Raw genomic sequence first — 24401 nt, forward strand, 5'->3', positions numbered from 1 at the left:
TCCCAAGTACAATTTTTTTCTTAGGGGGGCAAGCGCCCCACCTTGAACCCCTTGATGGGCGCCCTTGGCTCTGCTTGCTCTGATATCTGTTGGCAGATGGACGAACGGACAAACCAGTTCTATAACTCTTCCGAAAATTACCAACAGCATAGTTTGGAAGTCTAATTATAATTAATTTCGAGAATCCTTATTCAATTTTCATAGTCTTGTCACTCCACGTGTATAAAATATTTTATAGTCTATCTCTTCGCATAATATATGTGTTCTGTGGAAGTGTTAGCACGTTTCTTTATCCCTTCGTGTGACACGTGCCTTTGAGTTGAAATGTTTGGTAATACATTTGTTTATCTCTTCGTATGCCACGTGTGCTAAGCCCAAATGTTGATAGCCCCTATACATATTTGTGTTTGGGAACATAGCAACAAAAACATGGTATATAGGATATATAAAATATCTATAAATAGAAAAAGTTGAGAAATCCAACAACAAGATGGAAGACCTTGAAATTAAAATATTCTCTAAGGTTATAAATGTTGTTTTTTAATAAAGGAACAGGAAGCCTTTATAATTAATATAGTTATTAGCAAGCAGTTTTACAATTATGAGAAAAACATGTGATGATTCTTTGTTGAAATTATGCAGCGTAACAATAAAGTATACTTTTATATATATTTATTTGTACGAAAAGTCATGCATTTCCTGTCCAAAAAGACTAAATGATCACATAATACTATATATATATATATATATATATATATATATATATATATATATATATATATATATATATATATATATATATATATATATATATATATATATATATATATATATATATATATATATATTAAATAACCAGTTTTGCAGGTCTGCATGATATTACGTAACTCCAAGTTAAAAAAGTGACTGAGCGATGAGTGTTCTTGAGATGGGAATATTTACAGGTCAAGATCAGAAAGTATGACCCCTGTAGAGTATAGGAGAAGTGGGAGGACTCAAACTTTGCCGAGACCCTGAAAACAAATTGCATGCTATATTGTGTCACTCGATATCGGGGGAGTAGAGGGGTGCGGTAGAGTACAGGATTATAAATAGTTTAAACGAAAAAAGAAATTATCAGGGATTTCTTTATCCTAAATGGAAATTTAATTCTTAGTACAATTAGAAGGAAAAAAATAATAGAAATGTGAAGGACCTTTGAAGTTTTGTTATGTCACGTGGAATGAATGGTATTTATAAAGATCACTGTTCGATCTCAAATTGAAGTAGAAATCTCAAGTGTCTCTGTGTGCTCACATCGATCAGTTAAAGAAGAAACATGGTGCTCGCTGTTTTGGTTTTGACGGCTTTGGTGCACTCTATAAGTGCAGTAGAGCTCCGTAAGTAAAAAGCGATTTATAATCATACAATCGTACCAAGAAATTTGAAATATGAATAGAAATGTAATCGTTAGAGTTGAGGTTTCTTGTACTATTTGAGCGTTAGGGGTGTATGAGACATCATTTACTATTGAAATTGATATTTGAAACAATACCCTGGATTTTATCCATGGCAAGTACTTTCGCAGTGTCGAACTCGAAACCAAGCACATTAACCAGTTGACTACTAAAAGGTCATGTTTTTTTTTATTTTTTTTACCGGCTAGCCAAAGTGGCTAGCAACCTATAAGAGGGTTATGCCCTCTGTGAGGTAAGTGACGAAAAGGATTTTAGGTGCGAGGTACAGTTGGTGGTCTATGTGCTTTATTGAAATTATTTAGTATGTCTTACACTAACTAACAAAAGGGACGTAAGGAACTTTGATCCTTACCATTTGAAAGGAAAACACATACATATATATAGCAAGTGATGACTATAACAAATAACTGAACGTACATGGAAAAAAACATATAATTAAAATAAAATACAATGGAGAAAAATTTAATAAGGATATACAAGTAGAACAAAATAATAAATATAGTTGATTAATGAAATTTTGATATGTTTGTAATGAGGATGAAGAATGAGGCGAGGTGCGAAGCACAGGAGAACACGTGGGTTTTGTTAGTCAGACAAATGAAACTATCTTCTGCCTAGGGGCATCACTAGGCGATGATGAGAACAGGGGGAGCCCAAGTGAGTAGACAAAGGTAATTACTGTGCATGGTATGATGGGTGAATGAGCGGAAGATGTTCATCAATAATGTAGTCAGAAATGAGTAAGAGCGAAGGATCTCTCGGAGGTAAAATGTACTGGTAGAGTGTAAACAGCAAAGTCAAGGGGATATGGTAATAATGGTGTGGTGTGGGATTCAAAGCAAGGTATAGCATAATATCATGAAGTAAAGGGTGCCGGATTTGGAAGCGTTTCTTGATATAAGTGAGACGTAGTTTTTCGAGGTAATACTGTAATGTGGGGAAAGTTATGCATTGGTATAGCTCCTGGGCAGTGCTAGGTAATAGGACACGGAAGGCTATGCGGAAAGCATGTCTTTCGAGGATCAAAAGCTTTTGGTAGAATTTAGCTGATGCAGCTATCCATGCAGTGAATCCATATGTTAAAGTTGGCCGTAAGAAAACTTTGTATGTATTTAAGATTGTCTGTGCGTTAAGTCCCCATGTCGTACCAGTTAAACGTTTCAGTAAATTGAGTCTATTTTATGCTTTCGCCGTGATAGTTGCAAGATGTTTATTCACGTTAAGTGACGGTCGAAAGTAATTCCGAGATAGGAGGCTGTGTTACTGAGTCGTATAGGTTCATGATCTACATGAAGGGAGAGATGGCGAGGATTTCGACGTACTTTTGATCTTCGACGTGGTGATAGAATGACAATAGCTTGGGTTTTAGCCGCATTTATGGTAAGTTTCCAAAGAGTACACCAGGAGGTAAAGCGGTTAATTGCAATCCGTATGACATGGTTTATTTGTTGAATGGTGTTACCTAAAGCAAGGAAGGCGGTATCGTCGGCATACTGAAATAGATGGATCCTATCGGGAAGCCTAGGCAAAAGGTCACAAATGGATATCTTTATTTAACTTTCTTTTTGTATGTATGCCAGTGACGACGCCAGCTTTACGTTCTTAGGGGGGCAAAGGAGGGGCAGATACATTTTCGGGGGGGGGGCAGCTATTTGCCATACCAAAAATGACATATTTATTACGTTTTACTTATTTTACATTACATTGTATATTTCGTTGCTGTTTTCATATTAGACCTATATGATTGTAAATTAAAGTTATTCCAAGTAAAATTTGTAACTAACAAATCAGTAACGTCTGCACATGAAATACTTTTCAACGAAACTTTTGAAACTTAAACGTAAATTGAATTACTTTCGCGTATGCTACAAGTAACACATTCATCTAGTAACTATATGCTACGTCTCTCTCTCTCTCTCGATATATATATATATATATATATATATATATATATATATATATATATATATATATATATATATATATATATATATATATGAGAGAGAGAGAGAGAGAGAATTTACGAGGAGCTGCTGAAAATGTCGTAGTCCAATCCAGAAGGAGTGTAGGTACTACGTAGAAAAATGAAACCGTAGTTGAGAAAATCATATCTCTGTATATACAAATACAAATTTTCATATTAATAATGAAATTCTTATTGTTTCTCAGGCCTCTGAAGTGATTATGTGTGCCCAAACAGCAAAATTTCACGAACATCCAGATCCTAACTGTTATAACATTTTTGCTCCACCAAGGAAAGTCATCGAAATAAATTAATTAGGAAATCAGTGAAACACCACGGGACTCTCCTCTGTTATATTTAGTGGTGAAGAAGTAAATGGCTTAGTATAAACGTGACGATTTCTCAACAAATTATGCTTTACATCCAGGATGATTAAAAGCAATGACTCTTCCCGAAATCATGGATGCAATTTGTGACATTGTTCTTGAAAATTGCAGCATTTCAGCCAGTGGTGAATATAGCCCGGTGCCGGAGGGCCTAGGTCACCCCAGTTTTCGAGTTACAAAAATAATTTAAGCTATTATTTATATAGTTTTTAAAGTGTATAGTAAACTCACAATATACTTATTATAGTCTGAGGTCTGGCTGCACCCCGCTTTCTCAGTTCTGGGCATTTCTTTGGAACTCGTCGGCAGCATAATTCAGAATGGCTTGGGTATGCGAAAGTTCTCGATATAATGGGTTCCCAAAATATATGTCAGGAGAATAAAAGAATGACGGCATTAAGGGAAGTCTTCTTCCAATTTGACCGTAATGCTGATCAATTTCGCTTACGAATAGTAACCATAGATGAAATATGGTTGTACCACTATGATCCTGAATCGAAACAACAGTCAATGAAGTAGTAGCACTCATTTCTCCATCGCCCCAAGAAGTTCAAGACACAGAAGTAGGTAAGAAACTGTTTGCAACATTCTTCTAGGATAAGTATGGAGTGGTACTCATAGACTACCTCCGCAACGGTCAGATATTTAATCCAGAATCTCTACATTACTTACAAAACTGAAAGAAAAATTCAGTTCAACGCCGTGAAAAATGAAAAGAAATTAATTCTGTTCCTTCAGGAGAATACACCTGCCCATCAAGCCCCTGCGAACACAACTGACATTGCATAATCTAGGATTTTAATGTCTAGATCATCATTCTTATTCCGCAGATTTAGCTCCGTCTAACTAATACGTGTACTTATTTCCAAAACTTAAATAACACGTGAAAGGACACCATTTTAGATCTGATAGGGGTAGTGCTACAAACAGTGGTGCGAGGAAATCTTCAATTTTTTTTAACTTTTCTGCAAAAACCGGAGCACTGCACAAGGTAGTATATTGACTCACGGGGGAAGTGTAGAAGAAGTAAAACTTCACCATTCCACGTGCATTCCTTCTGGGTTGGGCTACAAATTTTTCAGCAGTTCCTAGTCAATATGGTAGACGTCACGTCAGTACTTTGAAACAAAATAAGTAAGGGAGCACTAGTATAAACCAATTACTAACTAAAGATCAGCACTCTGACAATACGTTTTATTGGGAATCAATTTAATTCCATAAATTTATTATTATCATTTGCAGGAAGGGAAAACACACCTCTTTTTATCCCCTTCAAAAAATTAAGTCCTGGTAGTTGCAAACTAAGCTGTTATAAGCACATCCTCTGAATATTGAAAGCCGAGAATAATGTTTCAAAAAAAAAGAAGTATAGAACCTTTAAATAAAACAAAATATGAAACTGAAAACTTCAAAACCTGGATAAATACAAACAAGTTACGTAACTGATTTGACCTTTTGTTTCCAATCGAAGTTGATCCAATAAGAAGAAAACAAGTCGACCAAATCTACTATTGTTCGCTACGCACAATAATTAAAAATCATAAGAAAGAAGTATAACTAAAATTTACCTCAAAAGGCGCTAAATTAGAAAACAGAAATACGAGTGCATACCCAGGCGCTCTAAGAAGAAAGCTTGAGAACTAATCTGCCACTACTAGTAAATGCATGGAAAATAGACTACAGTTTGACAATGAGATTGGTTATGATACTGATATAAAATACTACATGTAGAATGTTTAAAGATTGTAGGGGTCTGGGGGGGGCAGTCTAGGTTGCAGTCAGGGGGGCAGAAGTAGCTACTAGGGGGGCGCTCGCCCCCCTTGCCCCCCCTCTGGCGTCGTCACTGATGTATGCGTTAGGAGGATTGTATTAATTGCTTTCTGATAGCCGAAAAGAAGTATTTAATGGGGAAGGGATAAATGAAGCGTTTTATATCAAATTGGCGGAATTCAGTTTGAGGTACTGACACATTTTGAGATATTGAAACTCTTATTGGAATCGATATAGAAAAATCGGTTCTTTCTGCTGCCACCTTTTGGCCTATGGGCTGTTTTTTTTTTTTTTTCCTAAGATAAGCAACTTTGCCTTTAAACAGATTATGTATGGTTTCAAGTTCACGGAAATGATTTAATCTTATTGTTTTTTTTGTTCTTTTTTTAAATGAGGTATGCCACTTTGCCATCCAATGCCTCATTAACAATTATTTTAAATATCAACAGAAGTGAACTCTAGGTGGGAGCTTATGTAGTTTGGATTCCATGTTAAGCTGTATTTCCACGTCTCATATAACCTCACTGCTCAAAAAGACTTGAAAATCAAATCTAACTAGCCATTGTCTGGATTTAATATATAATAGCGTTTACATATTTCTTGATTTTGGTTTCTGAGAAAAGTGGAAGGTGAAGTGTTTCACAAAAGACTAGAAAGGTTAGTGTTATAACATCATAGACTTTGATATAAAGGATATTTTTAGATTTCATGTTAAAATGTATATAACTCGACAAACCTCTTAATCATATAGCGAGAAAATGTAATTTATACAACAAAACGGAATTTTTTACAATATCAGTTACGGGCAGTGGCGAAGGGTGGTAAGAGGCCCTGAGGCCCGGCCTACCCATTTACTTTCAGAAATTATAATTTATAATTAATTCATTTTCCTTGTACAGAATTCATGAAATTTTTTAAGTTGAAAAAAAAATTGTTTGATAAAGAAATCGCGGTTGGCACCACTGCTGGGAGGCTCACCGAGCAGTGTCTCAGGCGGCAGAAGAACTACCGCCAAGCTACTCAGAAAATCCCGCGAGAGAACGTGTTGGAAATGGCGTTTTCTTCACCAGCGTATAACCTGCGCATGAGACCGGCCTCGGCGCTTATCGACTTTCATTTCTACCTACTAGTTTCTCTCGAGTCTTTCGATTCGATATATCAAACAAATAAAGAGCAAGATAACTTGGGCTCCATTCCGTTCCAACTTTGCTTAATTTTGCGGACTCTAACGCAACGCAAAAACTGGAACAAGAAATTCTAAAGGCTCTACGCCTATTATCGCAAACTGATGCCCCTTTATTCCGTTGCGTTGGCGCAAACCTGTACGAAATCAGACTCGTTAAGTTCATTAGAAAGAGTGTGTGTTTTTGAGATATTATGAGTGATTTTTCTTCTTACATTTGCAGAAGTGAATGAGAGAAAATGTCAGTAATTGGAGAATATGAATATACGTAATATCATTGCTATTAAAGAACATTCTATGTCAGTGTTTTTTTTTTTTTTTTTTTTGAAAATTAATGTGTTATTAAGGAACGAAGACTAACGCCTGTGTTGAAAATAGAACAAACAGAGGGCAAGAGAGTTGTGCATGCATTGGTACAACATATATATATATATATATATATATATATATATATATATATATATATATATATATGTGTGTGTGTGTGTGTGTGTGTATGTGTGTGTGCGTGTGTGTGTGTAGTTGTTGAAATAAAGAGCAGCATATGGAAGTCTGATTCATTTTTTAAAGGGAAATTAAATGACACACAAAATATCTTGATTGAATGCGTGTCATGTGTTTTGAACAATATAATTAAAGACAAAATTTTACAAGCAGTTTTTGTTTCAGCATATGTTTCTTGTGAAGCGTAGATAATGGGATAATCCATCTTCCCCACCCGATCACGCCAATTAAAGCAATTAAATTGCATTATGGCTAATTAAGATTGAGTCACATACGTCAATTTAATTATGAAAATTGAGATCCGGATCGAATAAGTGCTGTCGATGAACTACAATTGCATTAAATTTATGTGAATTCGTCTTTTTGTATTTCTGTAGTAAAATATTTATGTCTAATCTGTTTCATTTTATTATTATTATTATTATTATTATTATTATTATTATTATTATTATTATTATTATTATTATTATTATTATTATTATTATCGTTAATATTGTTGGTAGTAGTAGTAAAACATTGGGCCTACCCTCTTGAAACTATCACCCTTCGCCACTGGTTACGGGGCAGTAAAAATTTAGGGGGGCGGCCCCCTGACTACCCTTGGATACGGTCAGTAATGTCCAGAAATATTTATAAATACATTTAAACAATGTCAATTACAGACATAATATGGGTTCCTTTTCTTTCCGGTTACAGTTGGATACAGTACAGTAGTGTATATAGGCCTATAGTTTCATCGAGGTAAAAAGGGGACCGTAAAACCACCAAAACTGAAATCGACTAAGGAAACACGCGATTTTTAAATGTGTATCTTAATATAGTAAATTCTTGTTGAAGGGTGGCATGGTTAAGATCCGCAAAATCCCTTCCTTAAGTCCACCACTAACTGTGTGTGTTCTGTTTCCTTGGAAAGTGAACATTATTCATTAATAATTATTTACAAAGATACATATCCCGAATCTTGAAGTTGAAACAATTGTTTGTACTTCCTCATTTTCCTAGAAAACACAACAGGACTATTTTTAGGACTTGAAAAAGAGGGCGTCTGGGAAAGATAGGGGGGAACTCCCTGCCTTGTATAATGTTGCTGAGGAAACGAGACGTGAAGAGATCTTTCAACGTTTTCCGAAGCGAGAGAGCATGCTACCTTTTTCGAGACAAGATTGACCCATACCACGCCTTCCGGACAAACACTAACTTTGTCACGGACTTCACCGTGGCTGATTAAATGTACCACAAGTTTTCCACTCTACATAAATGTTGTAGGGTGTATTATTATTTCTCTTAAACTATTGGTATCGATAATAACCTATTTCTGCTCCGTGGCTATAGAAGACAGGACAAAAGTAAGACCTAAACCATTATTCAGGATTTTATTCAAGGCAAGCACTACTCGTCGAGGATTGAATACAAAAGTAGGCAAGCAGAGAACAAATCCATGATTACTGGCCATAATTTATTGGGCAACGATATGTTTTATTAAACATAATAGTTTAAGTGAAGAATTGTACACTTGAACCTTTTATTATATAAAGAAACATTACCTTTAATTCATCGTTCCACTGTTGTTATTTCCTTTAAGTTAAAGGAGATAATTAATGAAAATGAATGAACAAATAATTATTAGAATGAAAGTGTGATAGGAAAAGGAAAACCCCGAGAAAAGCGCAGATACGAAGTTGTCTATAGACAATTACTTGGTCTGTGATCAAACCATGGATCTCTCTGATCAAAGACGAACGGTCTATTACCCAGCACCGTGACCTCTCAGATTCTGTTCATTGCTTAAGTAGTTTAAGTATTATGTATAATCTTTCCTCTCATTCGTTTGTCTACTACAAGAGAACATGAAATTTCTATGCTTATAGCAAACTGCTTACAAATCCTATATTTCCATAGCTTAGCATAGCATTCCAAGCAGTACAATATGTTTTCTATCTATATCAATTTTTGAGACCTCTAAATATTGCAAACAGGCTCGTATCCAAGGGGTCTAGGGGGGCCGCTTCCCTAAAAGTTTTAGGGTAGGCTTTCAAATGAACTATAATTTGGTTGAATCGGCTCCCCCTAACTTCTACCAGGCCCCCTACATTTTTGGGCTGGCTACCGGCCTGATTGCAAGCTGATACCTACACAGCTATCACGTATACAGATAATACTTAGGAACACTCTACTTGTAAACAATGTTAAAATGTTGATTGATGATTTTATAAATGATATACAATAATTATTGTTTCTATTATTATTATTATTATTATTATTATTATTATTATTATTATTATTATTATTATTATTATTATTATTATTATTACAGTGAAACCTGTCTTCAGCGGAATCGAGCGGGACTAGCAAAAATTTCCGTTAAAGACAGGTTTCCGCTTAATGGAGATAGACCTTTCCGTTAAAAAAATATATATATATGCTTATAACGGATATAATGAGAAAATATATTGATGTACGCAACTTGTTCAATTACAGTACTTTTTCCTTCTACGGATTAATACCCCAAAAAACTTAAAATAAACACAACATATGCTGTGCATACTTTCCTTTATTTTTCCCAATAGTCAAGCAGGATTTTTTTGCATACATTGCTACTACTTGGCTGCGGTATACTTCAGAACACAGAAAAGCTTCCTCTGGAATTTTGAAAGTCCTCTGAACTCTTTCCTCCTTGTTTTCACGACACGTGATGGAGATATATAACTTCTGCTTTACCCCAATTCCTTTTTTCCTGACCTTTGTTTTGTCAGTTTTCTTCTCATTTTTGTTGGCTGTCGCTAGTTGCTACACAAGCGGAACAGAAGTACGCCTACAAAGAAGTCTGACAGCTGACATGCTACGTAGGACTAGCGAAAAATTGTGGGAGCTGAATATGAGTAGTGATTGACGAAGGTCAACACTGCCCATAAAGATTTAACAAAAGAACGAAGTATTTATTGCAGACAGTATATGTTTACCCTTTCACAGGATGTTTAAAAATTTTCTAATCGATGTAGTCTGAAACTCAGAATTTTCCGTTAAAGGTTTATTTTGCTTTCCGTTGTCCGCATAACACAGTTTCCGCTTAATGAAGGGACTTTTACATGTCTTTTACTTCAAAATCCATGGGACCATGAAATATTTCCCTTTGAGACAGTTTTCCGTTTAATAAAGGGTCCGTTGAATTCAGGTTTTACTGTATTATTATTATTATTATTATTATTATTATTATTATTATTATTATTATTATTATTATTATTATTATTATTATTATTATTATTATTATTATTATTATATCTGTACGACATCTACATCAGTAAACGAGTAGCTAACCACTTCATCGAACACATTCAATTGAGCTACTCGTTTTTAAGCTAGAAACATTAAAATATAATTGAATTGCTGATTTGAGAAACGTCATAAGTGAACCATATGCCGAAAATGAGTTTACATTCAGCTTTGATTCTTGAAGGATAGCTACACCGTTGCTTTGTATTGTGTCAAAAGTCCTGCTAATAGTTCGTGCAATATCGAGCTGCAACAAGTGTCCCTGAGTTGAGAAACGTGATAAATCATTGACTTACGGCATTATTGACATTAATGACTTATGACGTTTTTCAAATCAGCGATTCAATTATTAAGAAAGAATAATTTTATTTATGGAATCAATAGAACTCTTACTTGTTGAAATTTTAAGTCTTATTGACACTGAAAATGACAATGATTCGTTTCACCTTGTGGCTCAGTTGCTGATGACCTTAATCGTTCATCTCTTACAAGGCAAGCTTCAAATCATTATTTAATTTAAAGTCTCAAGGAGTTTCTCTTTTTCAAGAATACAACTTTACACAAGGTTATCCCTCTGCTTTTTAATAAAATATCTTTTTTAAAGTCACAAATTAGATCCTTTGATTTTGCAAGCAATGTCATTGACTTCTAGTAAGTTCCTTGTAATGTTCATGCTAAGAAATGCTCTCGTGGCGACTAAGGTTAAAGAAATTGTTAATATTTTGTATTCTCATGCGCAACAAAACCGACAGCTCATTCTGTACAACTTGCATATTTGCTGCAAAAGATATAATTGTATTCTAACGCAGTTTATTTATTTATTATTTTTTAAATATTTTTATACACTTATACAAAACTACGAGGATAATGTGATAAGGAAAATAAAATATTCACAATAAAGCTTGGTACACATATTTCTTAAATTACGTTTCATACAATGCAAAATTCTCTTTGACAATCCAGCAGAAGTTTTAATTGTCGTGCAGTAATGATCCAAATCTTGTTTTACGGGGACCATTTTAACTCAGCGGTACAGTTCTTACCTCTGGTGCATAGGGTTCCTGGTTCGATCTCCGACCAAGAAAATTTGTGGTGGACGATATCGTGTCCGTAGGTTTTCTTAGTCGTGTGCATTTCCTCCCACTTTCTCATTTCATTAATTCTTCCATTATCATTTACTTGTCTCAATCATTGTCTCCCTTAGTCTAAAAGGGCATAATCGTGGGACGTTAAACTTAAGTATTTTATTTCATTTCATAACTCTTTGTTTCGAACAAGAAATGGAGATAGCTTCATAAGTGTACCAGTCGGTATCCTAAAAGTAGGTTCCATTTCATCCGTCACCATTTATTACAACCAGAGGCAGTAGAAGTTCACTATTACTTTCGGTTTTAATATTAATTCTAATAATAATAATAATAATAATAATAATAATAATAATAATAATAATAATAATAATAATAATAAAAATAAAAATAATGATAATACACTCGAAGAACAAACAGGAAGGCACTGTGGCTCAGAAGTAGAGCGCTTGCCTCTTGTGCGTGGGGTCGCTCTTACGATCCCCGGCCAAGTAAGTTTGTCGCACATAACATCTGAAACACAATCATAGTCATACCTCTTGCAAATAAAATCAGAAAAATAAACACACTGTTGAGCAAGACTGCACTTATTTAATATATAAACACATCTACACGTGACGTTTCGATCTTCTAGCCAAGATCCTCATCAGACGTCCTCATCAGAGTGTACGTCTGATGAGGATCTTAGCTAGAAGATCGAAACGTGACGTGTAAATATGTTTTTATATTAAATAAGTGCAGTCTTGTTCAACAGTGTGTTTATTTTTCTAGATAACATCTGATCGTGGATTTTCTCAGAGTACTTCCGCTTCTCTCCAGAGCTCCTCCGTGGCTAAGCGGTTAGCGTATGCGCCTTTGGCGTGGGAGACCCGGGTTCGGTTCCCGGCGGGAGCTCATGTGGTTCGGATTCCACGTTAATCAGTAGGTCCACGTCTCATATAGCCTCGCTGCTGAAAGGGACGCTAAACTAAAATTAACTCAACCGTTTCTCTCCACATGCTCATTCCATCAATTCTCCTATCATTATTCACTTGCCTTTATCATCATCTTCCTTAGCTTAAAGGTCATAATCGTGGAACGTTAAACTCAAAGATTTCATTTAATTTCACATTTCGAAGAAGAAATAAGATCAAACTCACAACGAGACATTATTTTGCTACAATATATTACATAACTATGTGCAATGACTTATGCAAATAGATATCCCTTGTGGCTACATGGTTAGAATACGCGTCTTCGGCACCTCAGTTCGATTTCTGGTGGGAGCTCATGGGACTTGGATCTCACGTTAAGCTGTAGGCCCATATCTCGCATAGCCTTGCTTCTGAAAAGGATACTAAATCCTAACATAACCTACTCTAATCTAAAAATCAGTTTCAGAAATGGGAGTAACAAAATTAATGATTAATTTGTTATTTTCCTTATTTTAACGTACTGACGTGGACTAAAATGTTTTTCTTAATATAATATTTTATTTCATATTTCATTCTAAATATATTTTTTTTATATGATGTAATCTCTAAATAACTTTAATAAACAGATATCAGGCGAACTCTAATGCTGGGGAAAGAAGAAAATCGTTTGGTGAACGCGAACTCCCATTTACTTCCTGATGGCCGGGTGTTGTATGGACAGAAGTAAAAGGTAATGTTCAGAATAAAGCTCCACCTACTTAATGGGATGGCCATATGCCCATAGATAAATACGTATATCTCAGGACACTGTAACACTTACAGTAAACGAACTTAGTATTGCCAAACTTCTGTTTTATAGCTTAATATTCAAAGCTTAACACGCACTCAAAGAAAGGAACATGGTGATAATGAAAACGATGATAATAGTGAACGGAAGAAAGTGGGAGAGTCCCGAGAAAACCCATCATACAGTGTTTGTCCATCAAAAATCATCTTGGCGCGAGCTGGGAGGGAATCAGGGATTCCTCGCGCTCTACGACCGAGCCACCGTGGCCCCATAATCTAAATAAAAAAGTTTTGGTTTTATTTACATTTAGCATCACTTTCAGCAGGAAGACTTGAACGTAGATCTACATCTTAAAGGCCTTCACTACAGCGAAATTAAACTACCGCTAATTTTAAAGTTTTTCTGTAATACCTTCAAAACAAATAAAAATATTCGAAATGTAGAAACGTAGTGAACTAGACAATACCATTTTGCATGTGACACCTTTACCACAATTCACCTACCTGCTTCCGCTATGCCACTATTTACAGAACCCGCAGAAAAATACTAAATCTATCTACAGTTGTAAATCGAAAGAAGATAGATGAGTTGTAATAACGGTATCACATGCAAAATCTTATTGTCTAGTTCACTACGTTTGTGCTTTTCGAATATTTTTATTTGTTTTGAAGATACTACAGAAAATCTCTAAAATTAGCGGTTATTTAATTTTGCTGTAGTGAAGACCCTTAACGGAAACCAAAGCGCATGAACTACCGCCGGGAATCGATCCTGAGTGTCCCAAGTTAAAGGAGCATACGCTAAACGCCTAGCCACAATCTAACTTAAAAAGGAAGTATCTCCTGTCACGTTTTGTTGATCGTTTTCACTCTCATCTATCTGTTACTTTCAATGCGCAAGAGAAAGTAAAGAAGCACACACACACACACACAAGTATTTTTTCTACAACAGGTTGTCTTCTAACATGACCTTAAGTTCAAGGTCTAAGGGACGAGTTTTTACACGAATTGACCTTGAAAACTCATGACCATGTCACGTAACACATGTTTGTTAGCAAGTAAAAAAGGAAGAAAACTTTCTTCATTGTAAATTTACGTCAAGATTCTTTAGCAACATAAAATAAAAATCATATGTGTGTCTTAAATTTGTTATTTATTAACTTCACTGAAATAAGTTGTAAGATGACGTAAAGGAGTTTAGTTAAATATGGTTGTAACACGTGAATCTCAAAGAATTAATGGAAGAATATTCTGCAAACAATTTTGGAATTTGATACTCAATGTATGAACTTAACCTCTTAACTCTTCGATAACTTTTCAAATTGAATTTGAAGTCACTTCCTGTATCTTACCAATACTCTACTAGCACAAGGTGAGATTTTGGTAGTTCAGTACAACATTTATCTCTATTGTAAGGGGTTTTTGGTTTGATCTTAGGCCATGCGAGTTTTGTAGTGGACAAATTGGAAAAAATGAATTGGAATTTTTGAGTTTTACGTGCCACGGTTATGCCGGTGAGGCTAAAGCAGACGGTGATAATGAGTAATGGAGGAATTGATGGAATGAAGAGTGGGAGGAAACGGGAGAACCCCGAGGAAACCCACAGACACGGTGTTTGTCCACCACAAAGTTCACTTGGCGGGGGCTGGAATTGAACCCGGGACCCCAAGCACCAGAGGTGAACGCTCTACCACTGAGCCACCGCGGCCCCGGTGCACAAATTGGGTTCGTAGATTTGCTTGAGATTTTCCCATTTCCTTCCCGCATTTTCATTTCACTAATTATTTCATAATGATTCACTTGCCTTATACATATGTCTCATTTAGCTTTTAGAGCACTTAACTGTCGGGCATAAAGCTAGAAATTTCGTTCCATTTTACCCCCGAGTAGGACAGACAGTAATTCCAAGAGTGAGAAGTGGTAGGCTAGACAAATGTTAATGTCCGTACGTTGTAGTTGGGAGTTTTGTCTAGCATTTGTCATGTACTACAAGTGGCAACATAGTCTATACAAGATAAGTCAAATTGAAATTGAGAGTACCAAGTCAGAAATAGCGGGTAGAGAACAAAAATAGGTATATCGGTGTCTGGATTTTACAAAGCAGCTTTTGAAAACTGATAAAACAGTTTTTTAAAAAGCAATTGGTTTTATATCGAAAACTGATTTCCGTTTTACAGCCAATTCAGGTTTCTATCAAGAACGGTTTCAGGTTTCTATTGATATCTACTTCTGTTTTAAAGGCAGTTTGGTTTACAATTAAAACCAGCTCGGTTTTCTATCAGAAACTGGTTTCTGTGGAAACCCGAACCAGTTTTGGAGAATACCTAAATGTTTGGTTTTCGGTTTTTCCACAAATCGGTTGTCACTGTTCTGTAGAAATCAGTTTTGATCATCCAGGACACAATTTTAGTAAAGACACAAATCCGAAAAGCTGGTAAAACAGATAACATTTAACATGTCAATACATTTTAATACCTTTTGTTTTCAGTAGGTCATGTTTTCGATTATGAAGTAAGGTTCGTGGTTACATGGTTAGCTAAAGCGCTTCTGGTGCAGAAGTCCCAAGTTCGATTCCCGGTGCGAGCTCACGTGGTTCGGACGACGTTAACCTGTAGGTCAATGTCCCATATAGCGTCTGTGCTAAACGTGTCACTAAAGTCCAAATCAACCAATCAATCAACCTATACGGACAATGAGTAAATATTTGCATGCATAACAAAAGCAACCCACAGTACCGGGTAAGTGATAATCATAATTGGTTTGGTTAATGCTACCACCTCTTTTTACTTTCTATTCAGTAGTTTTCACCAAACTGGACTGTTCTGAAGGGAAAGTACAGTGATGACACACGCACTCGGTGTACCTTCTTTATTATTATAGGAGCAAAGTGCAAAAAAAGATATAAAAAAGTTAGAAAAAGCTTAAAAAGATTATGACATTTGATAAAAGCTACACAAAGGTGCTTGCATTGAAAGATAGTGCGCAAAAGTGCAATAGAAGTTGACTTATGTGTGTTTAATGTTTTCTCTGTAAGACAAGCTAACTCGCGCATTCTAACAGCAAAACAAATTTAAGGTACAATACCTAAACTTCCTAGCCCTAGTTATTATGTACGACTAATTCAATATTCCAAAACCTTTTCTGCCTAGTTGTTTACTTTACTTCCATAGCATTTTCCGTTGTTTACACCATCATCATCATCACATTATTATTATTATTATTATTATTATTATTATTATTATTATTATTATTATTATTATTATTATTATTATTATTATTATTTGCATATTGTGAATAATTCACGATCACCTACTCTTCGTGTGATTAAGACTTTAGAAAATTGTTACTGTTCCACATTATTAAATTTTATGTATTCTAATATACGTATAAGTACGCAATTTTAACACAGATTTTTTTCTTTTGCTCTGCAGCTGAATATTTCAAAGTCTGCTCGAGAAATGATCCCCAGCTTGAGAACTGCTTGAGAGAATCCATCAAGATCATAATTGCGAACATGATTGATGGTAAGTATGGTTCAAGATAAAACTGTTGGAATTTCAAAATAATGCCAAAATGATTCGGATGCTCAGAAAATGTTTATATAGTCATTGTTTATTTTAGAAATTGAAATATTTTAGAAGTATTATTTAGAACTATTGGGATCATGTGGGTAAATTTACCTTGTCTTCACAAATTACAACACGAAACCATCGTCAAAACTGAAGGCTTATATTATATCAATATAATTAACGATTCATACAATATGTGATCAGGTAGTTGGCATCACCTTTCAACTATGGTTCATGATATTTACATAGGAGCTTTTGTTCAAACATCCCTTAACATAAGAATATACGTTTAATTGATCATTCAGAAAAGTGGGAAGAAGCACGGAAGAGTAATACTATTCTTATGGAGTTCTGGGTTTTCCCTTGCGTCAATATTACCCCTTTGAAATAATTTCCGTGTCACAGAAAACACAGGGAGAGCCAAATTCATGTTCTGGATACCATTAGTCCGTTTAGAAATACATAATAGTTCCTTTTAACCAGACATAATGGATCATGAAAAGTTCCCAATATACTCATATACGTATATGGAACTATGATTACCGTTAAGAAGTGAGGATCTTTGAAATGGAACTCTTACAAATAACACTTTATGACAATATTAAAGCAAACTACAATTAAATTACTTGGTGTTGCATACTATGAACGGAAGTTTGTTTTGATATGGCCAGCACAACGTCTTTCATAACCTTTCCTCCAACGTGGAATTCATAGACTTTTATATCAAGTAGCTCCTTAATTGCCTTGCACTTCAGGTGAAGTCAGAAACTTCTGTTGTCAACAATAATGGAACACGTAACCAGGTATAGGATAACCATTTGTTTACATGGCAGCATGGGTAAAATTAATGGTACCGTCTACACTATATTTCACTAGGAACTTTACGCGATCAGATAATAGATATTCAAATAAGTGATGCGTAATTAGACCATCGGCTTCAAATGTCTGGTTCTCTACATCCGTACTAACAGCAGAAAATAATAATTATCTCCGTTTGGAAGTTTAGAGCAGTTTGAGTAATTTATGGGCCTGCTTCCAGGCACAGTTGACATTAATTTTACAAATACTTATTCTGTCTATTTTCAGGTGAACCAAAGTTCCAGCTTCTACCTCTTGACCCTTTCTATGTACCTGAATTGACTGTAAACTATCAGCGAGGACCCATCACCAGCAGATCAACTGCTAAAAACAGTTATGTCTACGCAATGAGGAATATTGACATTAGATACGTCAGGTACTTTCATTCCACTTTTTCATCCTTATAAATATCTACTTCTTATTTGATATGCTATTGATTTGAAGTTGATGTGTTTCTTCCTAATATCTCTTTTCTGCTCTGAGGAAATTTCTGAGAAGTAAATCTTGACTTTCATTCGCGTTCTAAACTACATGTACCCTCCACTGAGGGTTAAAACCAGAATCACTTATATTAATGTCATGGTAATTCAGGTTCTAATTCATTGTTCTTATAGAGGTCCTTAGAGAAAGCAAAAAATTGTAAGTTATAAATACTTCCGGCCTTGATTTTAGAACTATATTGATTCATACATGATTATTTTCTTGCAGAGTAAAATTCGACCAGGGAGGAAACATGCACATGGAAGTTGATGTAAAATTTCCTCAAGTGTTCATCGAAGGCAGTTACAAGGGCGAAGGAAGAGTTGGCCCCATTCCTATGTATGGAAAGGGCCGATACAACCATACTCTTAGTAAGTAGCAAACTATAAAGGATAATTGATAAGAGCTAGATCCTAAGTGAACCATTTATGCTTCAATGAGAACAGAAATCAGACGCCTGGTATGGTTTAAATACTAATCACATTGTAATAATTTTGCAGTAGCAATAACTATTGCTATCAACATATACAGATATAAAATATACATCGTTAAAGTATCTGGCAACAGTATGGACCAGAACTTGGGACTCTATATGTGATGGGTTTATAGGATGACACAAATTTTGTGTATTGCTATAGGACAAAATCATGTTATTTGTATGCTTCAGACAATCCACTTGATATTTGTAGTTACCATGAGTGAGAACACTGTAAGAGAAAGAGTTTTAGATAAAATATAACATAAAAATGACAGCAATTTTTCTGCTGTTGTGTTCTGGATGATTCGTTTCTGTGCCTACTGTATTGTCTTTGCACTTCTATTGTATTTTCGGTAAGGAGTTTGACAGGTATATCATCCAGAACAAACCAAGATAAAAAGTGTATAAAATATAACGTAGGGAATGATACAAATTCTCCTCTTTATGCGTTCTGATTGGTCTATGTATGGAATAACATGCTCGAACTTCAATTGTTATTGATATTGAAGTGAAACGTCTTCAATAGTAAAAGACATTTGAAAAGAATATGACAGCTTTTAGTTTAAGGAAGAAGCTTAGAAAATATTCTTCCCAGTCAATTATGCTATTAAATATTATGTTTTGTATTAGTGTTTACAATTGTGGGATGAAAAGAGTTATGACAAGAGAAAAGAAAAAAATGAAAAGAAAAGAAAACCTGGTTCAAGTGGCAAGTAGTAATGATTACCAGTTACACCAAGAAAATGCCAGCTTTTCAGAAAAAGAAAAAAACTTAGGCGTATTAATGAGCAGTTTTTATAAATTACCATGATAATTTACGATACGTGCTGCGAATCTGTTCCAAGAATTTAGGCGGAAGTGTAATGTTTAGAAAAATAACACAACACCATAAATAACTGAACACTGTGAATTTATAGAAAGATCAAGTGTTGAATAAGTAATCGACAAAACATATAGGATGTACGTGCAACAACAGAATACTGGATGATTTTTACAACAACCAAAACTATATGATATGTATAAAGAATAATTCTGCAGACGGGAATCGATTGACATACTCTTTAGCAAGACTATAACTAAACGAGTCTTCAACTACGACTCTGTTATTAGATCAAGGATAAAGTATTGATCGTCCGTATATACTGTATCAAACACTAGAATGGTAAAGTAGGATTTATGTTACAATTTTCGCTGTATTTTCATAACAGAACTATTATATTCAAGATTTCAGTACTTTGCTACAATATTTCAACTAAATGAGACACAAAGTCGATAGCGCATCTTACAGTACTAGTATTCGTGATTAAATATGTTTCCATTAACTCTCCATACATTCTCTAGCTAACAATCAAATGTTATAAAATTAGGAATAAAATAGATTAATAGAATTCGAATAACTATAAGAATGGCAAGCTATGGTTCACAGTTACAAGATTCCATCAGTTAATTTGTATATTGTTCTTGTAACAAGTTTAATTTATTCAAAAAACAAGCTGTTTGCCACTTCTCTTCGATCAATGGAGATGATGAGTTAACTATCACACAATAACACTCGCAGTATTTGTCAGTGAGTATTCTCGTCTTAGACTCGGTATTAGATTTCCGCTAATTTACACATAGTTAATAAGGTAAAAGTTCCGATTGTATATACAATTAAGAATAACTTAAGCTGTAAAGTTGAGAATATATGACAGTATGAAAGAACATCCCTTTGCCTACTTAGCCATAACGTTTCCACGTTAGTACGTAAACCTGTGAAATCATCACTAGATATGATATACAGAAATATCTCGACAAGTTTCCAAAGCAGGGATATTACGGAAATTTGAAAAACAATACCTTCAAAATTCGGAGTTTTATTGGTACCATACGTGCTGTATAAAAATTAGTATAGTATGTGTATATATGATTGGACTGAATATAAGACTGAAGGATAGAATAATTAGAAGAGTAAGTCAAAAGTTCTAGCAGTACGCATCAGGTAAATTGATACTTTTAGGAATACTCTAGGCCAATCGTTTTATATAATTGGTTGATCAGTATGATACCAAATATGATGTAATCTCATCTGCGAAAAGTATCGTCTTAAGAAATTATTCTATTCTTCAAACTCATCCATCATTACTTGAACATCTGGGCTTACATATTCATAGAAACCTTGTACGAAAGCCGTATTTGTAAGTAAAGTTTTAAAACATAATCAGATACAATAATGTAAATATTTGTTTTCTGTATGTAAAACAGAATTACCGTCAAATGAAATTAGACGTCTATATACTTGTCGTGGATCTAATATTACTAAGTCAGGGCATAGGTACTCGTGAATGAATAATATTGTGGTATTAGTTTTAATAGAGACCTTACAGTTTCAAGTTTTACTAAATTTATTTCTCATTTTACTATCGTACCATCCAGAAGTTTCTCTAATGCGTCTTCTAGAAAATATTGCATTTTGTTAGTTTACATATCACAATGCATTCTTAAAATTTATATTCTACTTGAAATTGTAAGCTTCAAGAGTACTTCTATTCTGAGATGTATTCAGCTGAATCAAATTAAGACATCATAATATATTCACGATAATATTGCAAGGCCACAATTAGTCTTTAAACAATAACACTGATTCCCTTATTAATATGTATTTATGTATAAAACCTTAGCATATACTGCATTACCCTTTGTATGGGATATGCTATTTATGAACTTCAAGTTGTAACATGTTAATAAATTGAACTATGTTTGTTCTCTAGCCGACGTTAGTGCAACCTGGATGATCGATGGTAGCCCCATCCAGAAGAACGGAAAGACTTACATGAAGATTGAACATTTTAACATGAAGCCAGTTGTTGGAGACATGAAAATTCATGCTGATAACCTCTTTGGAGGAAACAAAGCCCTTGGTAAGTACAATGCTATAGTCCCATACAAACTAGAATTGACTAAGTTACACAAAACGTATTTGCAGAAAGTCACAAGAAGATTGTCACTCAATTAAAATTCACTTAGGACAAGATAAAAATGCTTAACTATGTTAGAAAATAGGTGGGATTGACCAATTGAGAGACACACCAAGGATAGATGTAAATTGAGAAGACGTTAGTTAAAGAGTAAACTTATAATAAAAAAAGTGAAAAATATCAAGGAAATAGACATTCGAGTCTTTATAGAGATCTATTTAATTATATACAAAATTTATTAAGTTAAATGTCAAGTTTTATTATAAATTTACACGATCATTCAACTGAATACTTAAACTGAAACACTCAGCACATTTTTAAAAAATATTGAATGGCGTAATAATTTCTCAAGGATATCGTATGTTTTAGAACATTTTCTTCAACATTGAAATTATTCTATTTGTTTATTTATACATATTCCTGGGCATTACCGACATCGGTGGCCTTAAACCCGTCATGTATGAAGAATGACGTCTCTCAGTAAGCACATTATCTGGGAAAGGGGGAGGAAGCGGCCTGTATGTTAGGTACCATTCTCTGCATTTACCTGGTGTGAATGAGGAAAGCCCAGTAAAACCTCATTCTGGAAGCTGGCCTGAAGAAAGTTATTATACATTTTAGACCTAGTGTCACCACCGAAAATCAAACCAGGAACCATTCACACTAAGAGCGAAAGCTATAGAGACTACGCTACGCGGGGTCTCACAATGATTCTACATGACAACTGTACCTTCTTTTCCTTACCTTACCATTGAAATTAATCTTCTTTTTCTTATATATACATGCCGCATCATCCTCACGGCTCTCCAGAAAGATTCTATTTTTCTTCTTTCTCTTACGTTAAATATTTTGATTTCTCTCTCTAGGTTTTGAATTTCCATATCATACCTCCATCTTAACGCAGATCAAATACAGTCCGTCTTATGCTCACAATAATGATACTTTAGGAAGAGTTAAAATCTGTCATGGAATAAAAGCTAATAGGTGTGTGAAGCTGAAAAGAAAGAAAATAAGTTTAAATAGGCCTTATTACAGAATTTCATCATATTTCATTTTGAAGGTAAATTCAAATCCACTCAAAGGAAATATACACAATATCACTTTGTTTTTGCTATAAAAATAAGCTATCAAGTATCATTGTTTATTACACCAGCAATGCGTAACAGAAGTCAAACGCGTGATCATTACAATACAAATTCTGTCAAGGAAAGATTCGATGAAGTTTTCAAAATTTTTAAAACTCGCTGCAAAAACTCCTTCATATGTGAGAATTAAACTATGACTTAACTTTCAAGCCTGATTGGAAGTTTTCGGTTTCGGTGGTTAGGATGCACACAAATACAAGTTCCGACGAAAATTCATGTCATTGACTCAGTAATGCAACAATTTTTTCTTTAACGTAAAATGCCTGTGATATGATTACAGGTCTAATGAGGTATTCCCGGATATTATGCAACAATGTTTTTCTTTCATTTAATTTGATATCATTTAGTATTTTAGTTTCCCCTTTTTCTTTAATAATAAGTTATTTGTATTTAGTATCAATCTATTTTCATACTGAAGAAAGTTGTTAAAATTTCAGACTTTGCGACAGCCACACATGGCCATTCATTGCCCATCTTTATTGACAAATTTACGAATTCTTTTAAAATTAATATTACACTAAGTGTTTCTTTGGTAGAAAATGAAACATAATATCTTAATTTACGTAGTTGGAAAATGCATGAATGCATTTATCTATTATGCCACATACTTATTTTATTATTGTTTCAGGTGACGTTGCTTTGGCTCTCGCCAATGAATTCTGGGAAATCGGTTATGCTGAATCTCTTCCTTACGTTCAAGAAGCTTGGGACATTATCATGACTGATGTAGCCAACAAGATCTTCCTCAGAGTACCTATCGACGAATTGCTCCCTGAAAACTAAGCTATACACAAGTATTTATTTCATGAACTACATATACTCTTCTTCGTGTAGTTCATATTATTGACAACACAAGAAAGTGAGAGTATTTATTTATAGGTCATTACATCAAGAAGCTTGTAAAGGTATATGAAAACTAACCATCCACCAAGGTATAGAGAAAGTTTTGAGAGTTTTGAAATTAATATTAGTAACAAATATTTTTTTTATTTATGAGCATTGACACTGTATATTACTTTTTGAGTTATATCAAAGAATGTAAGTGATTTTGTTATATATAAACTTGCATTAGTCTGAAACCTCAAAATATGTGTATATTTAAAATAAAGTAAGAAGTTTGTAGTTTTGTAAATTTATGTGAATCTACAGACGTTACCCTCAATCAATCTCATTATCGTACATGGTAAAGGAATGGTACAAATATACCTTTATATGATTATTCTGGTATACTGACACAACATATTAAATTTGCATTTAATAGAACCTCGACTCACTGGATCATCTTCGAATGTGCGTGCCTAAAGCGATTTGTGTTATTTTTCTTTAACCCTTGAAGAATTAAGAGTTATGTAAATAGTTTTATCATCATAACCTGTGTTTTGCTCAAACATGTATATTTTAAGGTGACCATTAATATTAGATGCAAACTAGCACTGGAATATTAGAATCCTGAGGAACTGTTTGTAATATCACATTCATTTAGTTTTCATATATAAATCTGTACTTGCATCTTGTCAAACTATTACATTTTTCTCATCATTTATTGCATATATATATATATATATATATATATATATATATATATATATATATATA

At 34.3% G+C, this 24401-nt stretch overlaps 1 protein-coding gene across 1 annotated transcript; it reads left to right on the plus strand.

Moving 5' to 3' along the window:
• Positions 1 to 1169: 1169 nt before the first annotated feature.
• Positions 1170 to 24401, plus strand: LOC145693504 (protein takeout-like). Its single transcript, XM_081769571.1, has 6 exons — positions 1170 to 1379; positions 16750 to 16842; positions 17974 to 18121; positions 18454 to 18596; positions 21454 to 21603; positions 23434 to 24401. Exons 1-6 carry the CDS (start codon positions 1319 to 1321, stop codon positions 23586 to 23588), a joined length of 750 nt encoding a protein of 249 aa, XP_081625697.1. The 5' UTR covers positions 1170 to 1318; the 3' UTR covers positions 23589 to 24401.

The sequence above is a fragment of the Thermobia domestica genome, chromosome 8, assembly GCF_964235325.1.
Source record: "Thermobia domestica chromosome 8, izTheDome1.hap1.1, whole genome shotgun sequence".
NCBI lineage: Eukaryota > Metazoa > Arthropoda > Insecta > Zygentoma > Lepismatidae > Thermobia > Thermobia domestica.